The sequence below is a fragment of the Rattus norvegicus genome, chromosome 5 (genome assembly GCF_036323735.1).
Source record: "Rattus norvegicus strain BN/NHsdMcwi chromosome 5, GRCr8, whole genome shotgun sequence".
Classification (NCBI taxonomy): Eukaryota; Metazoa; Chordata; class Mammalia; order Rodentia; family Muridae; genus Rattus; species Rattus norvegicus.
In genome coordinates this window covers 43,699,602-43,722,636 of record NC_086023.1, presented here as the reverse complement: position 1 = coordinate 43,722,636, position 23,035 = coordinate 43,699,602, and the positions used below count along the sequence as shown (strand labels likewise).

At 38.6% G+C, this 23,035-nt stretch overlaps 1 protein-coding gene across 5 annotated transcripts in view; it reads left to right on the top strand.

Annotated features, from left to right (window-relative positions):
• Window positions 1-18,144, top strand: part of Fhl5 (four and a half LIM domains 5) — a 48,864-nt gene extending 30,720 nt beyond the window's left edge. For 4 of the 5 annotated variants that reach the window (XM_039109426.2, XM_017593233.3, XM_008763595.4 and 1 more), the window contains 5 exons: window positions 4,146-4,316; window positions 5,173-5,347; window positions 6,995-7,164; window positions 10,709-10,895; window positions 17,906-18,144. In XM_039109426.2, coding sequence (XP_038965354.1) covers window positions 4,158-4,316; window positions 5,173-5,347; window positions 6,995-7,164; window positions 10,709-10,895; window positions 17,906-18,069 — 855 coding nt within the window. In that variant the 5' untranslated portion in view covers window positions 4,146-4,157 and the 3' untranslated portion in view covers window positions 18,070-18,144. The remainder of the gene's footprint in view (window positions 1-4,145; window positions 4,317-5,172; window positions 5,348-6,994; window positions 7,165-10,708; window positions 10,896-17,905) is intronic. The other variant, NM_001013088.1, reaches the window with a different exon arrangement.
• Window positions 18,145-23,035: the final 4,891 nt, after the last annotated feature.

Below are 23,035 nucleotides of genomic sequence, written 5' to 3'. Positions count from 1 at the left end.
GGAGTAGAGTGGCTGGATACAAAATTAATTTAAAAAAATCAGTAGCCCTCCATTATACAGATTATACATGGGCTGAGAAAGAGGTCAAGGAAACAATCCCTTTACAATAGACTCAAATAATATAAAATGCATTGGTGTGACCCCAACCAACAAATAAAAGACCTGTATGACAAGAGCTTCAAGTCTCTGGAAAAAAAACAAAGAAGTGAAGAAGACATCTGAAGATGGAAAGATCTCCCATGCTCATGGATCAGTAGGATTAACATAGCAAAAAATGGTTATCTTACCAAAAGCAATCTGCAAATTAAGTGCAACTCCCATCAAAACTAACACAATGATTTGCAGACCTTGAAAGTGCAATTCTCAACTTCATAAGGAAAAACAAAAAACCCAGGAGAGCTAAAAGAATCCTGAACAATAAAAGAACTTCTGGAAAGGGAATAACATTTGAAATGTAAATAAGAAATACCCAATACAGAGAGACACACAGAGAGAGAGAGAGAGAGAGAGAGAGAGAGAGAGAGAGAGAGAGAGAGAGAGAGAGAAGGAGGAGGAGGAGGAGGAAGAGGAGGAGGAGGAGAAGAAGAAAAATAACAACAACAACAACAACAACAGCAACTTCTGGAGACCTCATTATCCCTGGTCTGGAGCTGTACTATAAATAGGGTAATCATAATAAAAACTGCATGGTATTGGTATAGAAACAGACAGGTTAGTCAATGGAATCAACTCAGAGTCCCAGAAATAAACCCACACACTAATGGACACTTGATAGTTAACAAAGAAACCAAAACCATGCACTAGAAAAAAGAAAGCCTCTTCAACAAGTGGTGCTGGTCTAACTGGGTGTCTGCATGTAGAAGAATGAAAATCGATCCATATTTATCATCCTGCACAAAACTCAAGTCCAAGCGGATCAAGGACCTCAAAATAAAACCAGATACACTAAATATAATAGAAAAAAAGTAGGACATAGCCTTGAACACACTGGGACAGGAGACAATTTCTTGAACAAAACGCCAATTGCTCTCGGGTTCTAAGACTGACTATTGATAAATGGGACCTCATGAAACTGAAAAGCTTCTGTAGGCAAAAGACACTGTCAATAGGACAAAATGGCAGTCTACAGATTGAAAAAAGATCTTCACTAATGCTTTATCTGGCAGAGAGCTAATATACAAAATATAAAAAGAACTCAATGAGTTAGATACCAACAAATCAAATAGCCCAATTAAAAAATGGGGTACAGAGGTAAACAGAATTCTCAACAGAAAAGTCTCAAATGGCCGAGAAGCACTTAAGAAATGTTCATTGTTCTTCGTCATCGGGAAAATGCAAATCAAAAGGACCCTGAGATTCCATGATGCACCCATCAGAATGACTAATATCAAGAACTTAAGTGACAGCACATGCTACATGCTATCAAAGATGTGAAACAAGGAGAACATTCCTCCATTGCTGGTGGAAGTGCAAACTGGTACAACTACTCTGAAAACCAACCTGGAGGTTTCTCAGAAAATTTCGAAAGAGTTCTACCTGAAGACCCAGCTATACTGCTCCTAGACATATACCCAAAAGATACTCCACCTTCCCTCCTTTCTTCATTTGCAGATTTCTGGCAGTTGAACTCCCCTAATCTTTTCCAAGGAAAGTCCTTTCCCACTGGTCTTTCTATTGAATCCCAAAAAATTGTGTGTGTGTGTATATATATATATATATATATATATATATATATATATATATATACATGTGTGTATGCATATATATTCCTATTATTTTTAATAAAATATTTGAATACTTATACATCCATAGTTAACTGATGGACATCTTGAAATGAGGTCTGAGTTTTTTACTCCATTTTTTGCCAAGACAAAAGTAAACAGTTTGTTTGCTTGTTTACTTCAGATTATATTCACAATCCCCTGAATAAGGTGAGGAAACTGTGTCTTGGTAGAAAAAAGTCAACTAACACTGAGTTAATATTGAGTATAATCTTATAGATGCAAACTTATAAGATTTTTAAAATATTGAACATATTTTGCTTTTAACCTACCCATCTCTGATGTTTTTACAAATGAGAATATAACAGCTTTCCTTAATCTTTTAGAAAGTAAAGAGATATGATTAAGCTTATTTAAGAATTCTTCTGTAGAACAAAGGCTGTTGTGTAGTTGGGAAAGGAGGATGGTGTGTTCTTGTCCTTATATTTAGTGTTGAATATAAATAATTGTTTTAAATAAATTATTGGAGTAGTACCACTTTTGAAGGATTTTGTCTTTATTTTTCCAGTATACTAAAATTTCGTAAAATGGAAGTCCTCTAAGTATTCCCATCCCAGGAGGGAGCCCATGCTCCTTGGTGGTACATTATTCATTTTAAACTAAATACATATTCATAATGAAAATGATATCTCCATATTAAGTGAAAGAGGTTAAAGGTATCCTATGGATCGCTGTAAATGTAATTTGAAATATTTTTAACGTTTCAAGGGAATAGATCTGTTTCCTGCTGTTTTCAGGCTCCTTTGAGTATGTTTGTACTCACTAGGAATAGACATTTCTGTGAAATCAATCAAATAAGGAATTCAGTGTTCCTTGCAGATAATTTTGGCCACATCCCTTTGGGAGCTTTCTAGTTTGAGTCTGTATCTTTCCTGGGAAAAGACCCCTGTGTTCCAGATCCTCCTTCCTCCCCCTACTTAGCTGTGAAGAGCAATAAACAAAACCACTACCCCAGGAATTAATAACAATGGATTTGCCAAGAAACTCTGTTAAAGACTCCACCACTGAAATATGAAAATAAGGTTTAATAATAGCCTTTTACATGGAGTGGGCAAAAATTAGCATCAAATATTTTAAAGCCCTATTGTATGAATTACTTGATCTACTGGTTTTTCTAAAATGAAAGACATCTAGATGGGAGAATCAAAATACATTCTAACAAATCCAGAGATTGTGAATTCTATTTTTCCAAAGAAAATCAGTACTATTGTTCTTAGCTATAATGAAAATAGCATGCTCACTGCTTTTCTGGGTTTATAAAATAATTCCAAGTCTTACCCTAACCCTAGATTTATATTTTAAGTCTGTTTTATTCTGTTAGAGGCTACTGTACTGACTTGTACCATATGTATTCTGGTCCTGTGCTGGAACTTAAAGAATACTATAGTGTTTCCTGCAACTCCATACTTGGGATATTACTCAACCAAAGTCATAAAAATTTAGCGTGTGGACTGAATCCTGCCTGCAGAAAAACTTTGTGTTTTCAGATTAGTGGGGACACTTCAAGGCACAGTTCCAGATGACCAAACCTAGCAGGAAACAGTTTTTTTAGTCATTGTCTAGAAGAGCAGGTGAGGAGAAGAAAACAGGAAGGCCTTGGGATTAATATGCAAGACCCTTATTGGGAATTTAATATGTATAGAAATAAAAAATGCAGTAAAAATGGGAATGTACTAATTATGCAAGTTTGAAAAAAGGAATTGTTATTTCTGTGAAATTCCACTTCCAGAACTCATGATAGTTATGTAATGCCAGTTTTAACTACGCTGTCTACAGGTCCCAGCATCACGTTGATGCGGGATATCTCCTGTGTACCATATTCTCACTGATTTCCACATTGGCATATGGTGAATAAAAGATTTTGTTTCAGGGGTTGGGGATTTGGCTCAGTGGCAGAGTGCTTGCCTAGGAAGCACAAGGCCCTGGGTGCGGTCCCCAGCTCCGAAAAAAAAAAACATTTTGTTTCAGGATTTGGGTGCTTTCAGTTTTGAGAAAAAGAAGGCCAGGTGGTGGTGGCACTGGCTGAGTGGCAGTGGCACACATCTTTAATCTCAGCACTTGGTGGGGAAGCAGGTATATCTCCATGAGTTTAAGGATAGCCTGATCTATAGAGAGAGTTCAAAGACAGCCAAGGCTGCACAGAGAAACCCTGTCTCATAAAAGCAAAATAAAAGAGAGAGAGAAAAAAAATCAAAGAACTGCCAATATGGGTAGCCTTTCCTAAATCATCTACAATCAACTTCCCAAATTTGTGAAATTTCGCCTAGTAATGTATAAACTCAAATGCTTGACTCACATTTTATCAAGGACTTACCATTTGTAATGCCAATATGTAATGTACAAAAATCACTTTATTATCCACAGGATACAACTGAAATGACAAGTACACAATTTGATTGTCAATACTGCACAGCATCCCTTCTTGGGAAGAAGTATGTACTCAAGGATGATAATCTATACTGCATCTCCTGCTACGATCGTATCTTTTCTAACTATTGTGAGCAGTGTAAAGAACCAATCGAATCAGATTCTAAGGTAGGAATTACTTCTGTTCACACAGCTACTGCTCGTGTACAGTAGGTAACTGCTTCGGGATGCTCCTTTTCTCTGTGTTGGCTTTGCCCACATTTTCTACTGTGTGGGACTGTGAAACACATGTTTTAATCTCATACTATCCAAAGACTTGTGTGTGTGGTAGGGTGTGGTTCATGTATTTGATGGTGTCCTGTGGTATCTCTCTCTCTCTCTCTCTCTCTCTCTCTCTCTGTGTGTGTGTGTGTGTGTGTGTGTGTGTGTGTGTGTGTGTGTTACCTGTTTTTTTAGGTGAGTAAAAAAATATAAGAAATTAAACTGTTTCCCCGGAATTTTACAACCTAAATGTTGAGTTACTTCTGGAATAGCTAAGGTCTACAAAAATACATTTAAAAAATTGGATTCAAAGCCTGTGCTTTCCGTCTTAAAAGTCTGCCTTGCTCCCTTAGCCCCAAAGACTGTGCCTTCTCACGTCACACTCTCTCCTCCTTCGTGCTTAGTACTCACTCTCGCCTCTTTCTTGCCTTTGCTTTAACTAAGTGTTTGTCATTTGTTTGAAGTCTCAGTGAACAATACGATACTGCAACTAAAAAATTACATTTACTCCATGTAAAACCTGTCTGGTAGGCTATAAGAGAAAGACAGAGAATATTGACAAAATCCAGTGAGATTATTGTTTCAGTGGCCTTTGGTGGCCAGACAAGCCCCAGGTTATGTCCCAGTCTTCTTTCTTATAGATAACAGTATCAACAACTCTCCTCAAGCTAGTGGCACAACTTACTTGGGTACTAGGTCCCAAGAAGGTCGCATCTTGTTTTATTGCAAGCTCATTTAATTAACTTCATCTCCTGTCTGAAAGGATCTTTGTTACAAAAACCGTCACTGGCATGAAGGATGCTTCAGGTGCAACAAGTGCCATCACTCTTTGGTGGAAAAGCCTTTTGTTGCCAAGGATGAGCGCCTGCTGTGCACAGACTGCTATTCCAATGAGTGTTCCTCCAAGTGCTTCCACTGCAAGAGAACCATCATGCCAGGTGAGAGGCATCCTGCTGGGTGAGAGCCATCATGCCGGGAGAGGCATCCTGCTGGGTGAGAGCCATCATGCCAGGCGAGGTCCCCTTAGCCCTGCCTAAGGAAACTGCATCTCTATTCACAGAGCATCACTGGCTCAGAACACTGATTTAAGAAGTGTTGTTCTTGCTTTCTTCCTCTGGTTTCCAATTCATCTATTCTTCTTGAACAAATAAGTTCCGGTGCTCTGCGACTTTGTAATATTATTGCAGGGACCAATGTCGTCTTTTCATAAAATCCAGTTCAGACTTGTTGAGCCACAGATAGAACTGAAGGATAAAGCTTAGACCAGAAAACTGAAAACACCCTTATCTTGAGCATGATCGGTGGCATTAAAGGGATTAATCTTCACAAGAGATTGGTCATAGTCCTCGCTCATTCATTCATTCATTTGCGTGTATTTTTTTTCTTTTGGGAATGTGAATGGACAACTTGTGTGAGGGAGTTCTCTCCTTTCACCATGTGGGGTCCAGGGATCAAACTTAAGTCATCAGGCAGAGCAGAAAGCTCCCTTACCTATCTGGCCTTTTCACTGGACCAAAAGGCATCATTTGATAGCTTGATTCAAACTGGTTTGAGGGGAATTGTTTTCTTTCAAACAGGTTTGAGGGGAATTGTTTTCTTTCAGGGAAGAAGATGGTCCATGTAGATAACTTCATTTAAAATCTAATTAAAATATAATTATATCATTTTCCTTCTTCATCTTCTCCCTCCTACTCCTCCTAAATTTGTCCCCTCTCAAATTTCTAACCTCCTTTTAACCTTTGTTCCTACATGGATATGTAAGCAAATAAGCATTTAAACACAACCTAATGAGTCTTTTTAATGTTCCCTCCAGGTGTGTTTTCTAGAACTGACCATTTACTATTAGATAACTAGTCGGGACTCAGATCCGGGAAATACTAAGAATCTCTCCCTCAGCATCCCTTAATCGTAGTTCTTCACCTAGGTATGAGGCCTGATGGAATTTCCCCTATGGTAGAACATCAACTGTGTTGGGAAGTGTTCGGGTCTACTTTAGGCTTCCATGTTGAGATTTCGTGGATGCAGCTCCCTTCTCGTAGCTAAAAGGGTCAATTCGATGGCAGATTTCCTGTTTCTCTGGCTCTTAAAATCTTTCTTCCCTCTCTGCTAATTTGGTCCTCTCCTATTCCATGAGTCAACCAATCCCCCAACTCTAGTTATTATTACTATCAGCACTATCATTGTTGGGAACTCAAATAAATTCAGAAGGCTTTCTCCCAATATGGATCTCAGGGGTAGTGCTCTGGGTATTGGTAATTATCCCTGATGAGGATGACTCAGCTTAAACCGTGAGCAATTCTAAGTCTCTACATGCAGGACTTTCCCATTGCTTATGCAGAGATTGTAAGATGTTTTTGTTGTTGTTGTTTTGTTTTGTTTTGTTTTGTTTTATGGGTGTCCCATTCTTATTATAGCAGATATTCAGCAATCCTTCTTTTCCCTAATGTCTCAGAAAACGAAAAATGTTGTTGCTCTAAAGGGCAATTCTTTTATTACTATTATTTTTAAAATATTGTAGTATGTTTTCTTATAGGAAACACAAATGTGCCTGACTTGTACTAACGGTGTCTTACTTTGGGGTTCAGGTTCTCGGAAAATGGAATTTAAGGGCAATTACTGGCATGAAACCTGCTTTGTGTGTGAGCACTGCCGACAGCCAATAGGAACCAAGCCTTTGATCTCGAAAGAGAGTGGCAATTATTGTGTGCCCTGTTTTGAGAAGGAGTTTGCTCATTACTGCAACTTCTGTAAGAAGGTAACTATCTAAGGAGGGTATAGCTGTAGAACCTTCCAGAACATTGGTTTTGTTTTGTTTGTTTGTTTTTTAGCTGCCTTAAGTATTTGGAATGAAGTGACCCAATCATACTACAACTAATACATGAGGTAATTTTTAAATTTCAACACATCCCAAACCGAAACTGTCACCATTAAGATGGCCTACTCTTTTTAGTAGCCTTAAATTCCACTTTAGATCATGAATCTAATATTCAATGGTAAACAGGTGACTTGATCTCCCAGTCCCATTCACTGCTTCATAGAGACTTTGTTCTGGTACAGGTGCGTTCCTCTTTGCTTCCTAGAAGACAGTTTTGAACCATGTAGTATGCAGTTTTGATCCACTTACTATTATGTGTTTCAGAGAAACAAGGATTTGCCTCTCAGAGTGACTAAGGGAAACAGGGTACTAGGAAACCTTCCTATTATTTTCCAGTAACTATCTCTTCTGGGCTCCAGGCTCTGTGTTTTCAAGAGATTGGCTTAAGTAGGTGACAGATCATGAGAGAAATCCATTTGGCACGCGGACACAGAAAGTCCAAGAGCTACGAATTCTTTCATTTCTCATGGCAGCACAAAAATGAATCGTATGCTGACTTGCTTTCTATTCAAAGCACACTTCCAAGTAGGGAAAAGTCACTTTTAAAAAGCAAACATGACCTGGTACTTCATCCTCCATGCTTTTATATGAAAACGCATGTCCATCATCTTGATGAATCCTGTCTGTGTCTCATAAAATATATATTGATAGGCTTGAAGAAGTCCTTAACTCATGAAGCATCAGGAGTTTAGAATGACGATGTACATTGAAGAACAATGAATCATGGTGATGTGTTGGTACGCTGGTTCTGGAATACTGTGATGCTTTAAGTGTCCTGACAGCTCTCTTAAAACCATTTTTACATTTGCATTTGGACAGCTGGATGACTCATTCACCTTCCCAGGCTGTGGAAGACTGTGCTACATGGAGGATAGGATTTGAAGCACTAGACACTAATGAAATGCTCTTATTAGCTTGTATATAGAGAATGATGCAGGTTATTTCTATTTAAAATTTTAAACTATATAGTCCTTTAAAAAAATCTGGATATAAACAATTGCTATCAAAGGAAAGGAAAAAGATTCTTTTCAATTCAAACCAGAAAACCCAAAACTTTGGTTAAATAAAGCCAAACTATTTGACATCCAGACCTTTAAATACCATTGTAACCCCCCATTGTATTTCGTTACTAAATTTTCTACTAAAAAGCTGGTAGGTCAGACTGGAAATGCTTCAAATTCATTTCTTAACAGGAAAAAGTAGAGTTAATGTGCTCTTCAATGCTTCAGTTGCTCTCTGCTATGTTCAAAACCGTGGCTGGGGACATGGCACTGTGGGTAAAGCACTTACTGTATAAGCCTGCAAACAAGAGTTCAGAGTCCCCAGCACCCACCTAAAAGCTGGGCCTGGGGACACAAATCTGCAAGCAGAGCCAGTCCAGATGAAATGGAAAACCCAAAGCCCTGCGATAGACCCTGTCTCACTAACTAAGGTGGGGAGCAATAGGCGAACTTCTAACCTGTACAGAGACAGACAGACAGACAGACAGACACGCACACACACATACAAATACACACACACAACACACACTTATACACACACAAACACATACATATACACTCACAAACACAAATGCACAAAGACAAACACACACACAAACGCACACAAACGCACACAAACACATACATATATACACACACAAACACAAACACACACACACAAACACACACACACAAACACACACACAAACACACACACACAAACACACACACACAAACACACACACACACTATTATCTCCACTTTGCAGGGGGAAGAAACTTGTTCTAAGTCAGTGGCCAAACCAAACTTGGATATTAGATTTCATCTGTGCTGCCTACTTCTTCAAAAGGAATGCAATCACGAGCAAACTTTTTTCAAATGTTCCAGAGCTTTGGGATATATTATTTTTTTTTGCAGAGAATCCATTTTTCAAGTTTCTGATCTTTTAAGCACAGCCTACAAATCATTTGACCAAACAAATCAAAGGAAGCATGATTTTGCCTGCGCCTGCTGACAGGCATTTGAAGTCAGTGGGAGGCCTTCTCAATTGCTTTGCCTCACAAATACCACTGTGCTCCTCATTTACGTATTCAGAACAGTGCAGTATGCTTTTCCACTTCTAGGAAAATTGACTCATACCAAAAATCTTTAGTTTCTAAGAATCTTGATAGAAAGTTAAAGTGGGTTTAGAATATTTTTTCAAAAACTCATATGATAGACAAACAATATGCGTGTATTTACTAGCAGACAAAGATGGCTTAACGTGGGGCTACATTTTTAACATCTAGTAAAATTGATACAGATCTGTAGCAGTCTAATACCTTCAATATCGCATTTCCTTGGTCTTTGTAAGAGATGGACCTGAACATCTTCCAGTTTCCTCAGCAGCTCTATGAGGGTCAACATCTGTGGATTTCAAAGAAGAGATGATTGTAATGTAGCTACACACAGGAAGACATAGCAAGTATTTATCAACCTGATACTCAGTAAAGATGTTTCAGCCTTTAAAAGAACATGAAGTTTAACCTGGCTTTTAAAAGGATATAGTGTGGGCTAACTAAGCGGTAAAATATCCCCCTAGCTAAAAGACCCTGGGTTCAGCACTTATATGAGCAAAATGAAGACCTGAGAAGCAACTGAGGCTCAATGTACAATGTCACAAATGTTGTGAGTCTATGCAGGTGCTAGGAATCTAAACTTTGTACATCATTTGAGCCCTAAAATTGAAAAATCACCCGTTAGTTTCAACTTCTTCCTTGTTCAAAATCTCAGGACCCATAGCAAATAACCCTGTTACCATCAAACATCATCTGGAGACTGCTCATCTCCAGAAAGACCAAGTCTATGCCATGTAGAGGTGCTGAGGATATCCGCAAAGGCCCATCCTTAATCCAGTACTGAGGATGGGGTAAAAAGCTGGTCATTGTTCACAATGATTGATGCTCATCAGCTCTACCCAGGATCTCCACCCCTCAGTGTCCTCTCAGACATGCTGAAAAGTTTCAAGAAAAGTACTGCGGTGTCTGTTTTCTTTTCCAGCATTCTTTGAGGTCAGAAATTGATATAAATATGTCGGGTAGAACTATAATAGACCTAGCAAAAGATCTTCGAAGATACAGATAGGAAACCTCCTGAAAGGCGAAGTAAATCAAGTACCTGCTTCCTTTACAGTGTCCCTGAGTCCAAAATGGTTCTGCCTCTTTTCTGATCCATTGCTTAAGAAATCGGATGTTATTTTCATCTTTGATGTTCTGTATGATTTCTATAACATTTGGCTTCTCGTGTAGTTTTCTAAAAACTCACAGACGTTTTCAAGGAAGCAAAGCATCCTAACACAGTGTGGTACATAGTTCACAGCACCAAGTGTGGGGACAGGGAAGCATGAGATGGTCTGAATTGCAAGGGTACCCGTGCTCACTACCTTTCTGATGATGCTTTCGCAGGTGATAACTTCTGGTGGGATAACCTTCCGTGACCAGATATGGCATAAAGAGTGCTTTCTGTGCAGCGGCTGCAGGAAAGAGCTTTATGAGGAGGCATTTATGTCAAAGGATGATTTCCCATTCTGCCTGGATTGCTACAACCATCTCTATGCTAAAAAGTGTGCAGCCTGCACCAAACCCATCACTGGTAAGTGTTTCATCTCAGTATGGTTCCATCATGATGCGGTCATAACTATGGAAATGCAAATAAATATGTATTTTCTATCAATTACATTTTTTGAGATAAACACAAGTAGATCACTCACTTACAAATTTAAATTTTACATGGGGCCTCTCAAGGAAATGTTATAGTATAATGTAGACGTGGACACTATAAAAAGTAAATACTAAACCTACTGGTATGGTTTCTAAGGACAGTCACAGTCCAAGGTAGGAAAACAGGTAAGCTAAAAGTCAGAGAAAGCTCTAATAAAGAGGCCCAACTGAGAGTCAGAAGGGCTACTTTCCAACAAAAGCCAAAACAGATTTAAAATACAAAAGGTTTTAATTAAATTCAACTATTCTATAAAATATCCAAGGCTATAGAGTAACATAGAACAGAAATAGTTGGATTTCTTTTTTTAGATGCCTTTAACAAATGCATTACTCCCTTATCTGTATTCCACTTGCAGCAACTTTTGATTATGAAAGAAAGTGATATAGTATTCTACTAAAGAAGCAAAGTACATGAAACATGGCTTGAAAAAATAATGTAGATGACAAATCGACCCATACTAAGTAGCTTCTCACAGGGCTGGAAGAGTGCCTTATGTTTTTCTCAGAACCTTCTCTGAACTGTTAATCCTGTGGGAAAGAGGCTGAAGCCAGCATGAGACCTGAGAAACCCAGCAGCTATCCTTCCAGACAATTTACTGTCATTAATAATGCGACAGAGCTATATTTCCACTTTCCATTCCCAGTATTCTTACATATTTCATTTTTTATCTCTGATTGGACAACAAAAAATTGTTATTCCCTTTCCTCCTCCAACCTCAAGTCAGTCTCTCTCTCTCCCTCTCTCTAAGCTAAAATTGAAGGTTTTCCACTTGCAAAAAGAGGAGGTGGTTTCCAGATTAAGCACAATCTTGTTTGTCTATACAGGGGCGCCATGTTTTTCAGATTCACATGAGTCCATGGAAGTGTTAGGCTAGCAGACAGGTTTGACTTGGCCGATATTTAATTGCCAGGGTTGGGGAGGGAATTAATATTAAATGCATTGTTGCAACTAAAAGCAAATTAAGAGCTTGCCACAGTCAGGCTGCCTCCACAGCTCCCAAGTGATACTCCTAAGCAATGGAGCAGCTGCCCTGCTACATGGCAGATCCTCCCTGTCTCTGTCTCTGTCTCTGTCTCTGTCTCTGTCTCTGTCTCCGTCTCCCTCTCCCTCTCTCTCTCTCTCTCTCTCTCTCTCTCTCTCTCTCTCTCTCTCTCTCTCCATCTTTATTAACTTGGGTATTTCTTATTTACATTTCGATTGTTATTCCCTTTCCCAGTTTCCGGGCCAACATCCCCCTAACCCCTCCACCTCCCTTCTCTATGGGTGTTCCCCTCCCCATCCTCCCCCCATTACCACCCTCCCTCCAACAATCACATTCACTGAGGGTTCAGTCTTGGCAGGACCAAGGGCTTCCCCTTCCACTGGTGCTCTTACTAGGCTATTCATTGCTATCTATGAGGTCAGAGTCCAGGGTCAGTCCATGTATAGTCTTTAGGTAGTGGCTTAGTCCCTGGAAGCTCTGGTTGCTTGGCATTGTTGTTCATAAGGGGTCTCAAGCCCCTACAAGCTCTTCCAGTTCTTTCTCTGATTCTTTCAATGGGGGTCCTATTCTCAGTTCAATGGTTTGCTGGTGGCATTCGCCTCTGTATTTGCTGTATTCTGGCTGTGTCTCTCAGGAGCGATCTACATCCGGCTCCTGTCGGCCTGCACCTCTTTGCCTCATCCATCTTATCTAGTTTGGTGGCTGTGTATGTGTGGGCCACATGTGGGGCAGGTTCTGAATGGGCGTTCCTTCAACCTGTTTCTCACATCTACCTCTGCCATTAAACTACATTACCTAACTCCTTGGCTCTCTCAAGGTCTCACATGAACAATTCTGGACTACTGAGCTTTTGAGAATGTGCTCCTAACCACTCAACTCTCTTTCCTTCTATTCGTCTAGTCGCCCCTGCAAAGGGAGGCAGTTACCAGCTCCATCCCTCCATCAGAATGAGGGGCTTCTGATGTTCAATAGCACCAGAACTCCAGAGTCTCCCTAGGAAAACCTCCCATCCCTGGCTGCTCTAATTTCATTTGAATCAGGCGAGGAAAAGAGGCCCTGTGATGAGAAAATTAAGATGTTAAATAATTCAAAATATTTTTACAGCTCTTTGAGAAGTCTAACAGCTAATGGTGATCTCATAGAGCCTACACAAAGCCCTTAACTTGATGGGGTTCAATTCTGATCCATGGCAGACTCATGTGCTTACGTGATGTTTCTGGTGAATGTACCATCTGCAGACCGCAGCTAGCTTCATTCCATAGAGAGAGAAGCCAATACTATTTTACAGAACAACATAAAACGAAATACCAGACTAAAATCTAATCTGAATGTGGTAGCATTTAAATGAGAAGAGACAATCTAAAGGAATTTCTAAGGATTGTCTCCAGACTGAAATGTCTACAAAACCTTCGAGCTCATTCTAATATTTCTTAAATATATATAAAGCCCAAAGTCAGGCTTCTTTAAACTGAAGCCCTCTGAGCTAACACACAACAGGGAATGCTGGGAATGCTTCAGAGATTTGTGAATTCATGGAAACCCTTAGGCATCTAAGGAGCTAGTCATTCTTACAGATACATTCAAGTTTGGGAAAGTTAATGCACACTGTGCTGACTACAATGAATGATAACCTATTATATAATTGAAAATCTAAAAAAGATTGAATTTTAAAGGGATGTATCTGAAGTGATGCATGTTAATTAGATTGATTTAGGCATTCTATAATGCTTGCATATGACATCATGTTGCATACTGTAGATAAATACAATTTAAAATCAATATTAATTTTAAGGAGAATCTATTTATGTTAGAATGCTTTTAGTATAGTATCCTATGTTAACTAAATCTACCTACAAAGTGGTTGCATGTAATTTGCTGATGCCATTACAATGAACTGGCTTCAGTTGATCTAACTTCAGATATGACTTTTCTTTCTCCAGTTTTATTTTTAATTAAAATATATCACTTCTTCCATTCACTTTCCTCTCTCAATCCTCTCCCATCTCTTCTTGTCAAACTCCTCCCATTTCCCCCTTCACTCCTAATTTGATGCTTTCTATTGTCTGTATGCTACACACACACACACACACACACACACACACACACACACACACACACACACGTAGAGATATATAGTAAGTACAACCTACTAAGTCTGTTTGTGTGCATATGTTTTCAGGGATGACTACTTTGTACTAGATAACTAATTAAGGCAGAACTCCTTAGGAGGAACCAAATCTACCTTGCTTCGAGATCATGAGTTCCCTGTAGTTCTTTGTCTAGGGGTTGGAATCAGTGGGATTTTTTTCTCGACCACTATGTCTGTTGGTAATGTCATTATTCAGATCCTGCTAATGCAGCTTTCTCTAAGAGACACATCTCACGCACTTCACAGTCCTTCCCCTCTTCAAAGATACCCCCAATAGTCAAATGCAGGAGCTGTGTTGGAGCTGTAACTGTTGGGGCTGGGCTCCACACCACCTATTGATCTCTGTATTTTGTCTAATTGTGGTTTTCGGTAATGGTCTCCATTTGTTATAAAGAGAAGCTTTTTTTATAAGAGATGAGAGCCACACTTACTTGGGAGTGTAAATATCTCTCTTCTTTGAAGATGTTCACTACCTCTTGAACTCTCTGAGCTAGATGAAGAAGCTTGATGCAATGGAAGTGCTCTAAAGATGGCACTACAGGACCTGGGCTCTGTCTGAGTTGCTGGCTACTGTGTGACTATTGGTAAATAACTCCCCCTGGATACCCACACTTGCCATCACTGCAAAATGAGACAGGAAAGGACCATTAATAGTTTCCCTCCGATTCTTTTGATTTAGAAAAAATGGAGTTTCTACAGAAAGATGCATTAATGTGCTCTTCATAAAGATAAAGTTAACTTAGTGAGGTCGATATCATAGGCTGTGAGGCCAGACTGCAAAATCTGAGACAGATCTTGATAACTGTTAGCTTAAGTAACTGGCTGAACCTCATTGCTCCTTAGTGTTTATCTACAAATTGAATGTGATGCTCATATTTATCCTATGAAGGTTAAACAAGAGCTCTGTACACATGTTGGGACTTAGGTTGGAGAGTGACAAACCGCAGAACTCAATGAATACTATCCATTATTTTATTGGTTTATCAGGTACAAAGGAAACCAGTTGAAATTGGTATTAAAGATTTCTTGTTCCGTTTTTGTTGTTGTTTTGAGATGGGGTCTCATTATGTAGCTCTGGCTACCCATAGATACTCAGATACATAATACTCAATGTGTAGACTAGGCTGGCTTTGAACTCCCATAGATCTGCCTGCCTCTGCCTACCAAATCCTAGGATTAAACACATGCACTACCACATCTAGCAACGGGATTGATTCCGAAAAGGGTTCGTTACTGAAAAGGACCCTGGTGTCCTACAGAAATAAACATAATCAAATTTGCAACAATTTGAACAAAACTACCAAGTTGAGCTAGAGCTTAGAATTTCACTTGTAAATGTCTCATTTTTCTTCCTTGTAAAATTCCACGGCTACTTTTACATTTGCCACTTGTACATGGCTTTCCAATAAAACTGCGAATAACTCATAAGAATCAATGTCATACACATTCAATCATTAGTTCTTTGAGAGAGACTATTTATGGACCCTTACTGTTACAGTTATCTTATTAAAGCTTTAAAATTTTAATTAATTGGTATACATCTTAGTTAGGGTTTCTATTGCTGTGATAAAACACTATGGCCATAAAGCAAGTTGGGGGCAGGGAAGGAAAGGAAAACAAAGGAAGAGGAAGGCTTGTACTTCTATATCACTTCCATATCCATCACTGAAAACTTCCCTATCACTATTTATCATTGAAGAAAGTCAGGGCAGGAACTCAAACAGGGCAGAAACCTGAAGGCAGAAGCTGATGCAAAGCCTATGGAAGGATGCTGTTTACTTGCTTGCTTCCCATGGCTTGCTTAGCCTAATTTTGAATAGAACGCAGGACCACCAGCCCAGCAATACACCCCTCACCCAGGGACACCCCCCTCCAATTAGTAATTAAGAAAATTAAGGGTTTCCTACAGCTAGATATTATGGAGACATTTTCTCAGTTGAGGCTCCCTCCTCTCTGATTACTCAAGCTTCTGTCAAGCTGACAAAAAATAGTGAGTATACTATACTACTATTTACTCTTATTGTAGGACTATCACAGATACATAAGTACATGTTCAATAAAAGAAAAGAAAGTCAGATATGAGTGGAAAAGGAAATTTTAAAAAAAGGGAAAGACATGACTGCTCTTAAGTATGGTGGAGGAAAAAGTTTATTATAGGTAAAAGGGAAAGCATAGACAGAGACAGACACATTTGGGAGAGTTCTAAGTAGACATGAGTCATGTGAGGAGAAAGAAGGAAGGGAGAGAGGAGAACCAAATACAGTAGCCAGGAGGCCAAAGATACAAAAGGGGTGGAAAACAAAAGGCTTGGATTATATAGGGAAAAAAGCCTCTGGGGAAAGGCCAGGTCAGTCTCTGTGGTGGAGAATTTAGGGTAAGGGCCAGATATGCCTGCCATATCCTATATAGGTAAGGACTGAAGGATACTGGGAAAACCTGGTAGCCAAGGCCCCTTTGATACGGTAAGTAGTCACCCAAGCCAGGTTTGAAACTTAGCAGGAGTTAATTTCTTTCTGAGCTAACCTCTGTATAAAGATAAAGAGATGGATCAATGGTTTAGAGCACTTACTGCTCAACTGTGAAGACCAGAGTTCAAATGCTAGCATCCATGTTATTAATTCACAACCACCTATGAATACGCTCCAATAGATTTGACACCTTTGTCTGGCATCCTAAGACAGTTAGTTGCACACATATGTGCACAAGCACACAGACACAAATACGAACATTTTTAAATGAGAAAATGTTAAAAAAAACTCCATTATCATTTTCAAGGAACTTTGTGCTTCATTTATCATAAGAGAATTAGGTAATGCATGTGAATCAGCAAAGGACATATTTTTCTTTGCTTCGTAAGTCACCAGAAACCCATGACATGAACATGACTTGGAGAGAAACGTCAAATGAAATGATATCCAACCTGTAACATTCCAATCACTTACCAACTTCCTTTCTCCCTACAACTATTAGACATAAGTTTGTTGAAATGTATCTTGAAATTATGTTAGACAGACAAGGGTCAGTCTTTCAGTGTGTACTTTAAAAACTAATTTAGCTCAAGTAAAGTCAAAGTTGTGAAGGGGGCTGACAGCCATCTTGGAATTCATCTCTGAATAAAGTGGCCAGGTATCTAGAGTGAAGAGACTCCTCCATTTACATTCAAATTCTGAGCTGAAGCTATAATTGTTACTATAGAATAGCTCTAGGATAGTCTGGAAGACATTCTCAACTCAAGTCTTCAGAAAATTGTGCCTCAATCCTCCCAATAAAATTTTTTTTACTTACTCCAAGTAAAATTGAGCATTGAAAAATGAGGAAAAGTCACTAAAATATCCAAGCCAGGCTCAGAAGTATACATTCCTTTTATTGTATTTTCAATTTGCAGCTAAGAAAACTTGATCACATGAAGAGGAGGGCAAAATATATTCATGTTTGGATACTGTGTACTTCTATATCCCCTCTGCTCTGCAGCTTCTTAACTACCTCATACACTTTTCATCTGCCTCCTCCCCAAAATAATTATTTAAAAATGCATATTCAGTTCATTTTACCTTCTTGGATTACAGAAGAACTGAGTTAGGAATCTTCTGTGGTTGAAATTCTCAATTGAACATGAGGCCAGAGGGCCACACACTGTGGAGTCACTCAGGTCTACATTGTCTGGCTCTCCCTATGTAGGAGTTTCTAGAGATTTTGTTGACTTTAGTCATTGAAAGAATGAGTTACTATTCATCTCCACTTCCTTTACAGGCCTCAGAGGTGCCAAGTTCATCTGCTTTCAAGACCGCCAGTGGCACAGTGAGTGCTTCAACTGTGGAAAGTGCTCGGTCTCCTTGGTTGGGGAAGGATTCTTGACCCAGAACATGGAAATCTTATGCCGCAAGTGTGGCTCTGGAGCAGACACTGACATGTAGAAAGAGACAAGTCTTTCCCCACCTGAAATCCAATTTGTCCTTGCTCTCACTAAATCTGGAACTTATTGGCACTAATATTTTTTTAATTTGTATTTTAGAAAGCAGTTTAGTGTGGGGTATATAGCATAAAAGGTTTAGCACGCCTTATAAATGAACTCTATCATAAGAAACACACAGAAACCACACTCCAGTGGAAATGAAGTACTAAGCCTCAATCAAACCTATATCTCCTTGCTAAATACTGCACTCTACTGTTCGAAACAGGATTATACCTTTTTTTCGAACTTATGGCCTATACTTAGTGATTGTGAATGTTCCTGCTGATGGACATTTTTCCAAACTGCAGAAGAAAAACGAGATTGAGAAGTATACAAGAGACAAATGTCTGCATTTTTAGCTAGTTGGTTACATCTAACATGATTGAATATAAATGGCAGGAAAAGATTTATGAGAAAATTAATTAGTAATCACCATACTTTAGAATTTTTTAAAATTTATTTTATTTACATTTGTTTTCCTTCTTTTTTATTGGATTTTTTATTTACATGTCAAAGTTATCTTCTGTCCCAGTTTCCCATCCATAAACCCCCTATCCCATCTCCCCTCCCCATTCTTCTATAAGGGTGTTCCCCCTCCCCAAACGCCCCCTCTTCTGGCCTCCCACCCTGACATTCCCTTACACTGGGGGCTCCAGCCTTGGCAGGACCAAGGGCTTCTCAGATCATTCTTTCAGAATGATTTTAAAGTCATTCTTTGTTCACAAGTACTGAATGAGAGTTGAAAAACAAAACTGTGGGTTTTCCTCATATAAATTCCCCACTACCAATGGCCCCTTAGTCAATAGAATTGGACAATTATAGTACCTTTACACTAAGTAAAAGGGCATCATCTCTACCCAGGGAAAGCCAAGCATGGATTTCAACATATTTTACATTAATTGTACTTCCAAGGCACAATGGCCTTTCTAAATGCTGACACATTCTATCTACTCTTTTAAGTGAATCTAACCAGAATAATTGTTCTCCCCAAGAGCAAAACTTTAGAGTAAATAGATCATTAAATTTTCACTCATAAAAAATAATGTTAGGGAATCAATTCAATGTTAGAACATGACTTTCATCCAGATATCTAAGGCATAATAGAATGCATAATTATTTCTAAACTTCACACATTTTGCCTTCAAAAATTACTTAGATGATTAATGGTCAAACATAGAAGTGGGACTTAAAGAAAGCTAGTAAAAGTAATAACGTATGAATAATAAATCACTGCTGCTTATTCAGGACCTGCAAATAAGCACAGTGCAACAGCCCCCACCCTCCTGACCTCCCCAGGTGATGCTCACATACCCACCTGTCCCAAAGCCAGCAAACAACCCCAGGGCTCTAGTCTGCTGCATGCTGGAGACTTCCAAACACTAAACATCAGTCCACAAATCAACATTTATTCTGTCACATAGGAAATTTAGTGGGGGTTCTACATTCATACAACCTTTGTCTCAAACACCAATTGATCACAGCCCTCTCTAGCCTAGGATAAACAGAAAGCTGTTTCTTCTCTCAGGGCTTGGTCATCACCCTTGGTTACAAGGACTCATCTGTAGAGAGTTCAGGAGAAAAACTCTCCCAGATGTAGTTAATATGTTGAGTTTCAGACTAGTGAAAATGCTTTAAAAGTTACAATCCTAAGTCAAGTAGAACAAAAGATCATGCCAGATGACATTGGTGAAATTGCATCACCAGAGATACAATTACAATTGCTATGGCAACAATTAAAATAGTGTAAAATATAAGGGATGTTTAGAGATGTTAGAAACTTTGAGAAACTAATAGAGTGACAGGCTCGTATAAAATTTGAAAATCACAATTGAACTTTCAAATTAATGGTGGCCAAAATATTTTCTCATATTAATATTGTAATATGCACATTAATCAGTATTTTCTTGCATTGAGTGAAATTGCACAGCTAATACTAAACATGCTGACTGTTCTGTGATCTAGAAAAATTAATGCATTTACTTCTTTAGAAATCTAAGTTCTTCAAAACTTATATACACACACAATATACAGCATTCTCTCCATTAGCCAATTACAGATAAGCATGTAGCATATGATATTTTCTGGTTAGACAATTTATAAGATAAGGTCTTTGTTGTGGCATGTGGAGATTGTAATGAAAATTAAACCCCAGGCCTAACACATGCTGTGCAAAGACTCTACCACTGGGACACATCCTTTACATCTTAACAATTAAATGCATGGAAGTACTTGCTAGATAAATATTTTATCATCATGTTTTGAGTATAGTTCACAAATATACAGAAATAATTATCTACTTTAACATTGCTCAGTCACCACATATATGTCAAATATGCGCTGCCCAGAAATAAATGTAATGCTTCTGGGACTTGGAGTTGGGAAGAGGGCAGATCCAGTTTCAAAAATTGGAGGTGTCATTTGCAAAGAAGCTCTTCCGTGGTGCTTAAGAAAAGTGCTACTGTAGACACAGCATTCATATGCAAAACAACTAAGAAAGCCTTCTTCATAGTGGCATACACAAAGACACCTGTGGAAACCGTGGGTAATTTATTTGATTTATAAACCGAAAAGTTCTCTTAACTAACTTAATCAAAAAGTGGAATGAGTTGCCTCAGTGAGCAGTGGTCATCTCCGATGCAGGGGGACATCTGCATGGGCAGGGGAGTAGTCAGAATCAAGTCTCCCACCAAATGCCTTGGCAACTGCCAAGATACCGAGCTATAGATCAGAGAGAAATGATATTGCCGCAACTGAAAATCAGAGGAAGGGAGGAAGTCAACTGTCAGGACAAAGGATGCAAATGTATGTAACAAGCCATGGGAGTTACCAGCATTCTTGGTTAGGACTGAAAAAATGCTATGACAGTGTTCAAAGTCAGTTATGCTGGTATGAATACTGAGGCAGAGGACCTGAGTCGAGTGGGCAGGAGTTCCATAGTTGGATTTCCTACTGCTCCTCATGTGCATGGATTAGTGGCTGCAACAGTGAGGGAATAAGCAGCAGGAAGTTAAGCCAGACGTGTGTTTGACAACCTAGGTGAGTGTACAAATGAAAGTGGCAAGATGCCTTACACTGTTACATTTGGAGTTGAAGCTGATAAAACAGGATTTCCCCTTTCAGAGAAAATGGGTAGAATTCCCAAGGGTTCGAGCTTGAATTAACAGAATCATTAAAAACCTTGACGGAGACAGATTAGTACCAGTGGGGAACTGAGACATGACCATGTCACAATCATGGGTTCAAAACGCAGTCATGATGATTTTAGGAACACCACATTATATACACTGCAGTAAAAGAGATCAGTCAGGGTGAAAAATGCGTGCTTCTGAGCTCAAAAGACCTTCATTAAAAACCTACTGCAAAATGCCACCATGAAAAATTAGCCTCAAAGCATTTTTGATGTTAGTAATATCACTTTTTAATGTAAGAGTAAAAATGCTTTTTAAAGTACTTGACATGCTGACATAGTTCATGTGTTAAGTTTAAAAATGAATTTTATACTACGATATGGTTATATTTAACTGAGCACATAAATTATTCTCTAATGCTTTAATAGATACTTTATTTCTGTAGCTGCCACAATACAACTTTTTGTTTTACAAATGGTGGTTTTTCAGAAGTTTCTTATACTGAACAAATATATGTATATGTATATATATATATATATATACTTCATATGGTAGATATTTTTGAAATGGATTTGGAGATTAATTTTTTACATTGCCTGTGCTGTAAACACAACAGATAAAGAATAACTTCTTTTTTATTTCTACTTCTATTTTATGTATCTTCCTTATCATTTTATAATAAATTACATTTAGAAACATCTCAAGGTGTGAATAGAGAAATATCTTAACTAAATATTGATCCAAACAGAACGCCTTTATCAGTAAATAACCTATGTCCTGCCTGACTCTTTTTTACAGTGGTCAGATTAGAAGACTACTAAATTAAGATTTTTTTATTTCTAATTACTATCTCTGAGATCAGGAAAATAGCTCATTTTAGAAAGATATTCCTGCCATAATCCAGACTATATTTTCACTACAGTCTACTTATTTTTTATGAGTTAGAGGAATTGTTAAAACTCTTGGTAGTTTTAAGCTCTTGCCTATTTTATTGAAATCAAGGCTTTTGTACCCATAAAATTTTCTGAAACCCAGTTTCATTCCATAATTACTTTAGACAATAAATTTGTTTAATGCTTGAACCAATAAATGTTTGGAAAAATACCTCTAAACAGACATTTATAGGTTGCTATTATTATTTTAATGACTTTCTAAAAGTCACGTTATTTATATGGATATATGAAAGTTAAAATTTATGATCTTGTGTCTTCAAATATTGTTTCTATGAGAGTCAATCTATCACTAGATATCATGGTGGCTAGGAAAGTTGCCTTCATCCCGAACATTTCCCTGAAGGAACACTGAACCTTTAGTTCTCATTAAACTACCAGTTGTCATTAAACTATGAACATGTCATATATCCTCACCATCATGAAATGTCTGGGGGCTGCTTATGGCTCAGCAGTTAAAAGCACAAAGTACTGTTGGAGAGGACCCAACAGTGTGGGTGCCTCATACTGGTCCAGTTGCTCATCAGCACCTGTAGCTCCAGGTCCAAGGGGACCCAGTGTCTCTAAAGTCTGCAAACATCTGCACTCTGATGAGCTCTCTCTCTCTCTCTCTCTCTCTCTCTCTCTCTCTCTCTCTCTCATACATTCACACATGACCTCATGCACATGCATGCATTTATGCATGCACACATACAATTAAAAAGAAAATAAATCCTTTTTAAAGTGGAAAAAAAAGTCTGAGCCGGGTAAATTAGGAGCTTCTATAATCCATGCACCTTGGAGTCTTAGGAGAAAGGATTGGGAAGGAAAACTTCAGCCTGGAGCATTGAAGCTGACCTGGCAACATAGC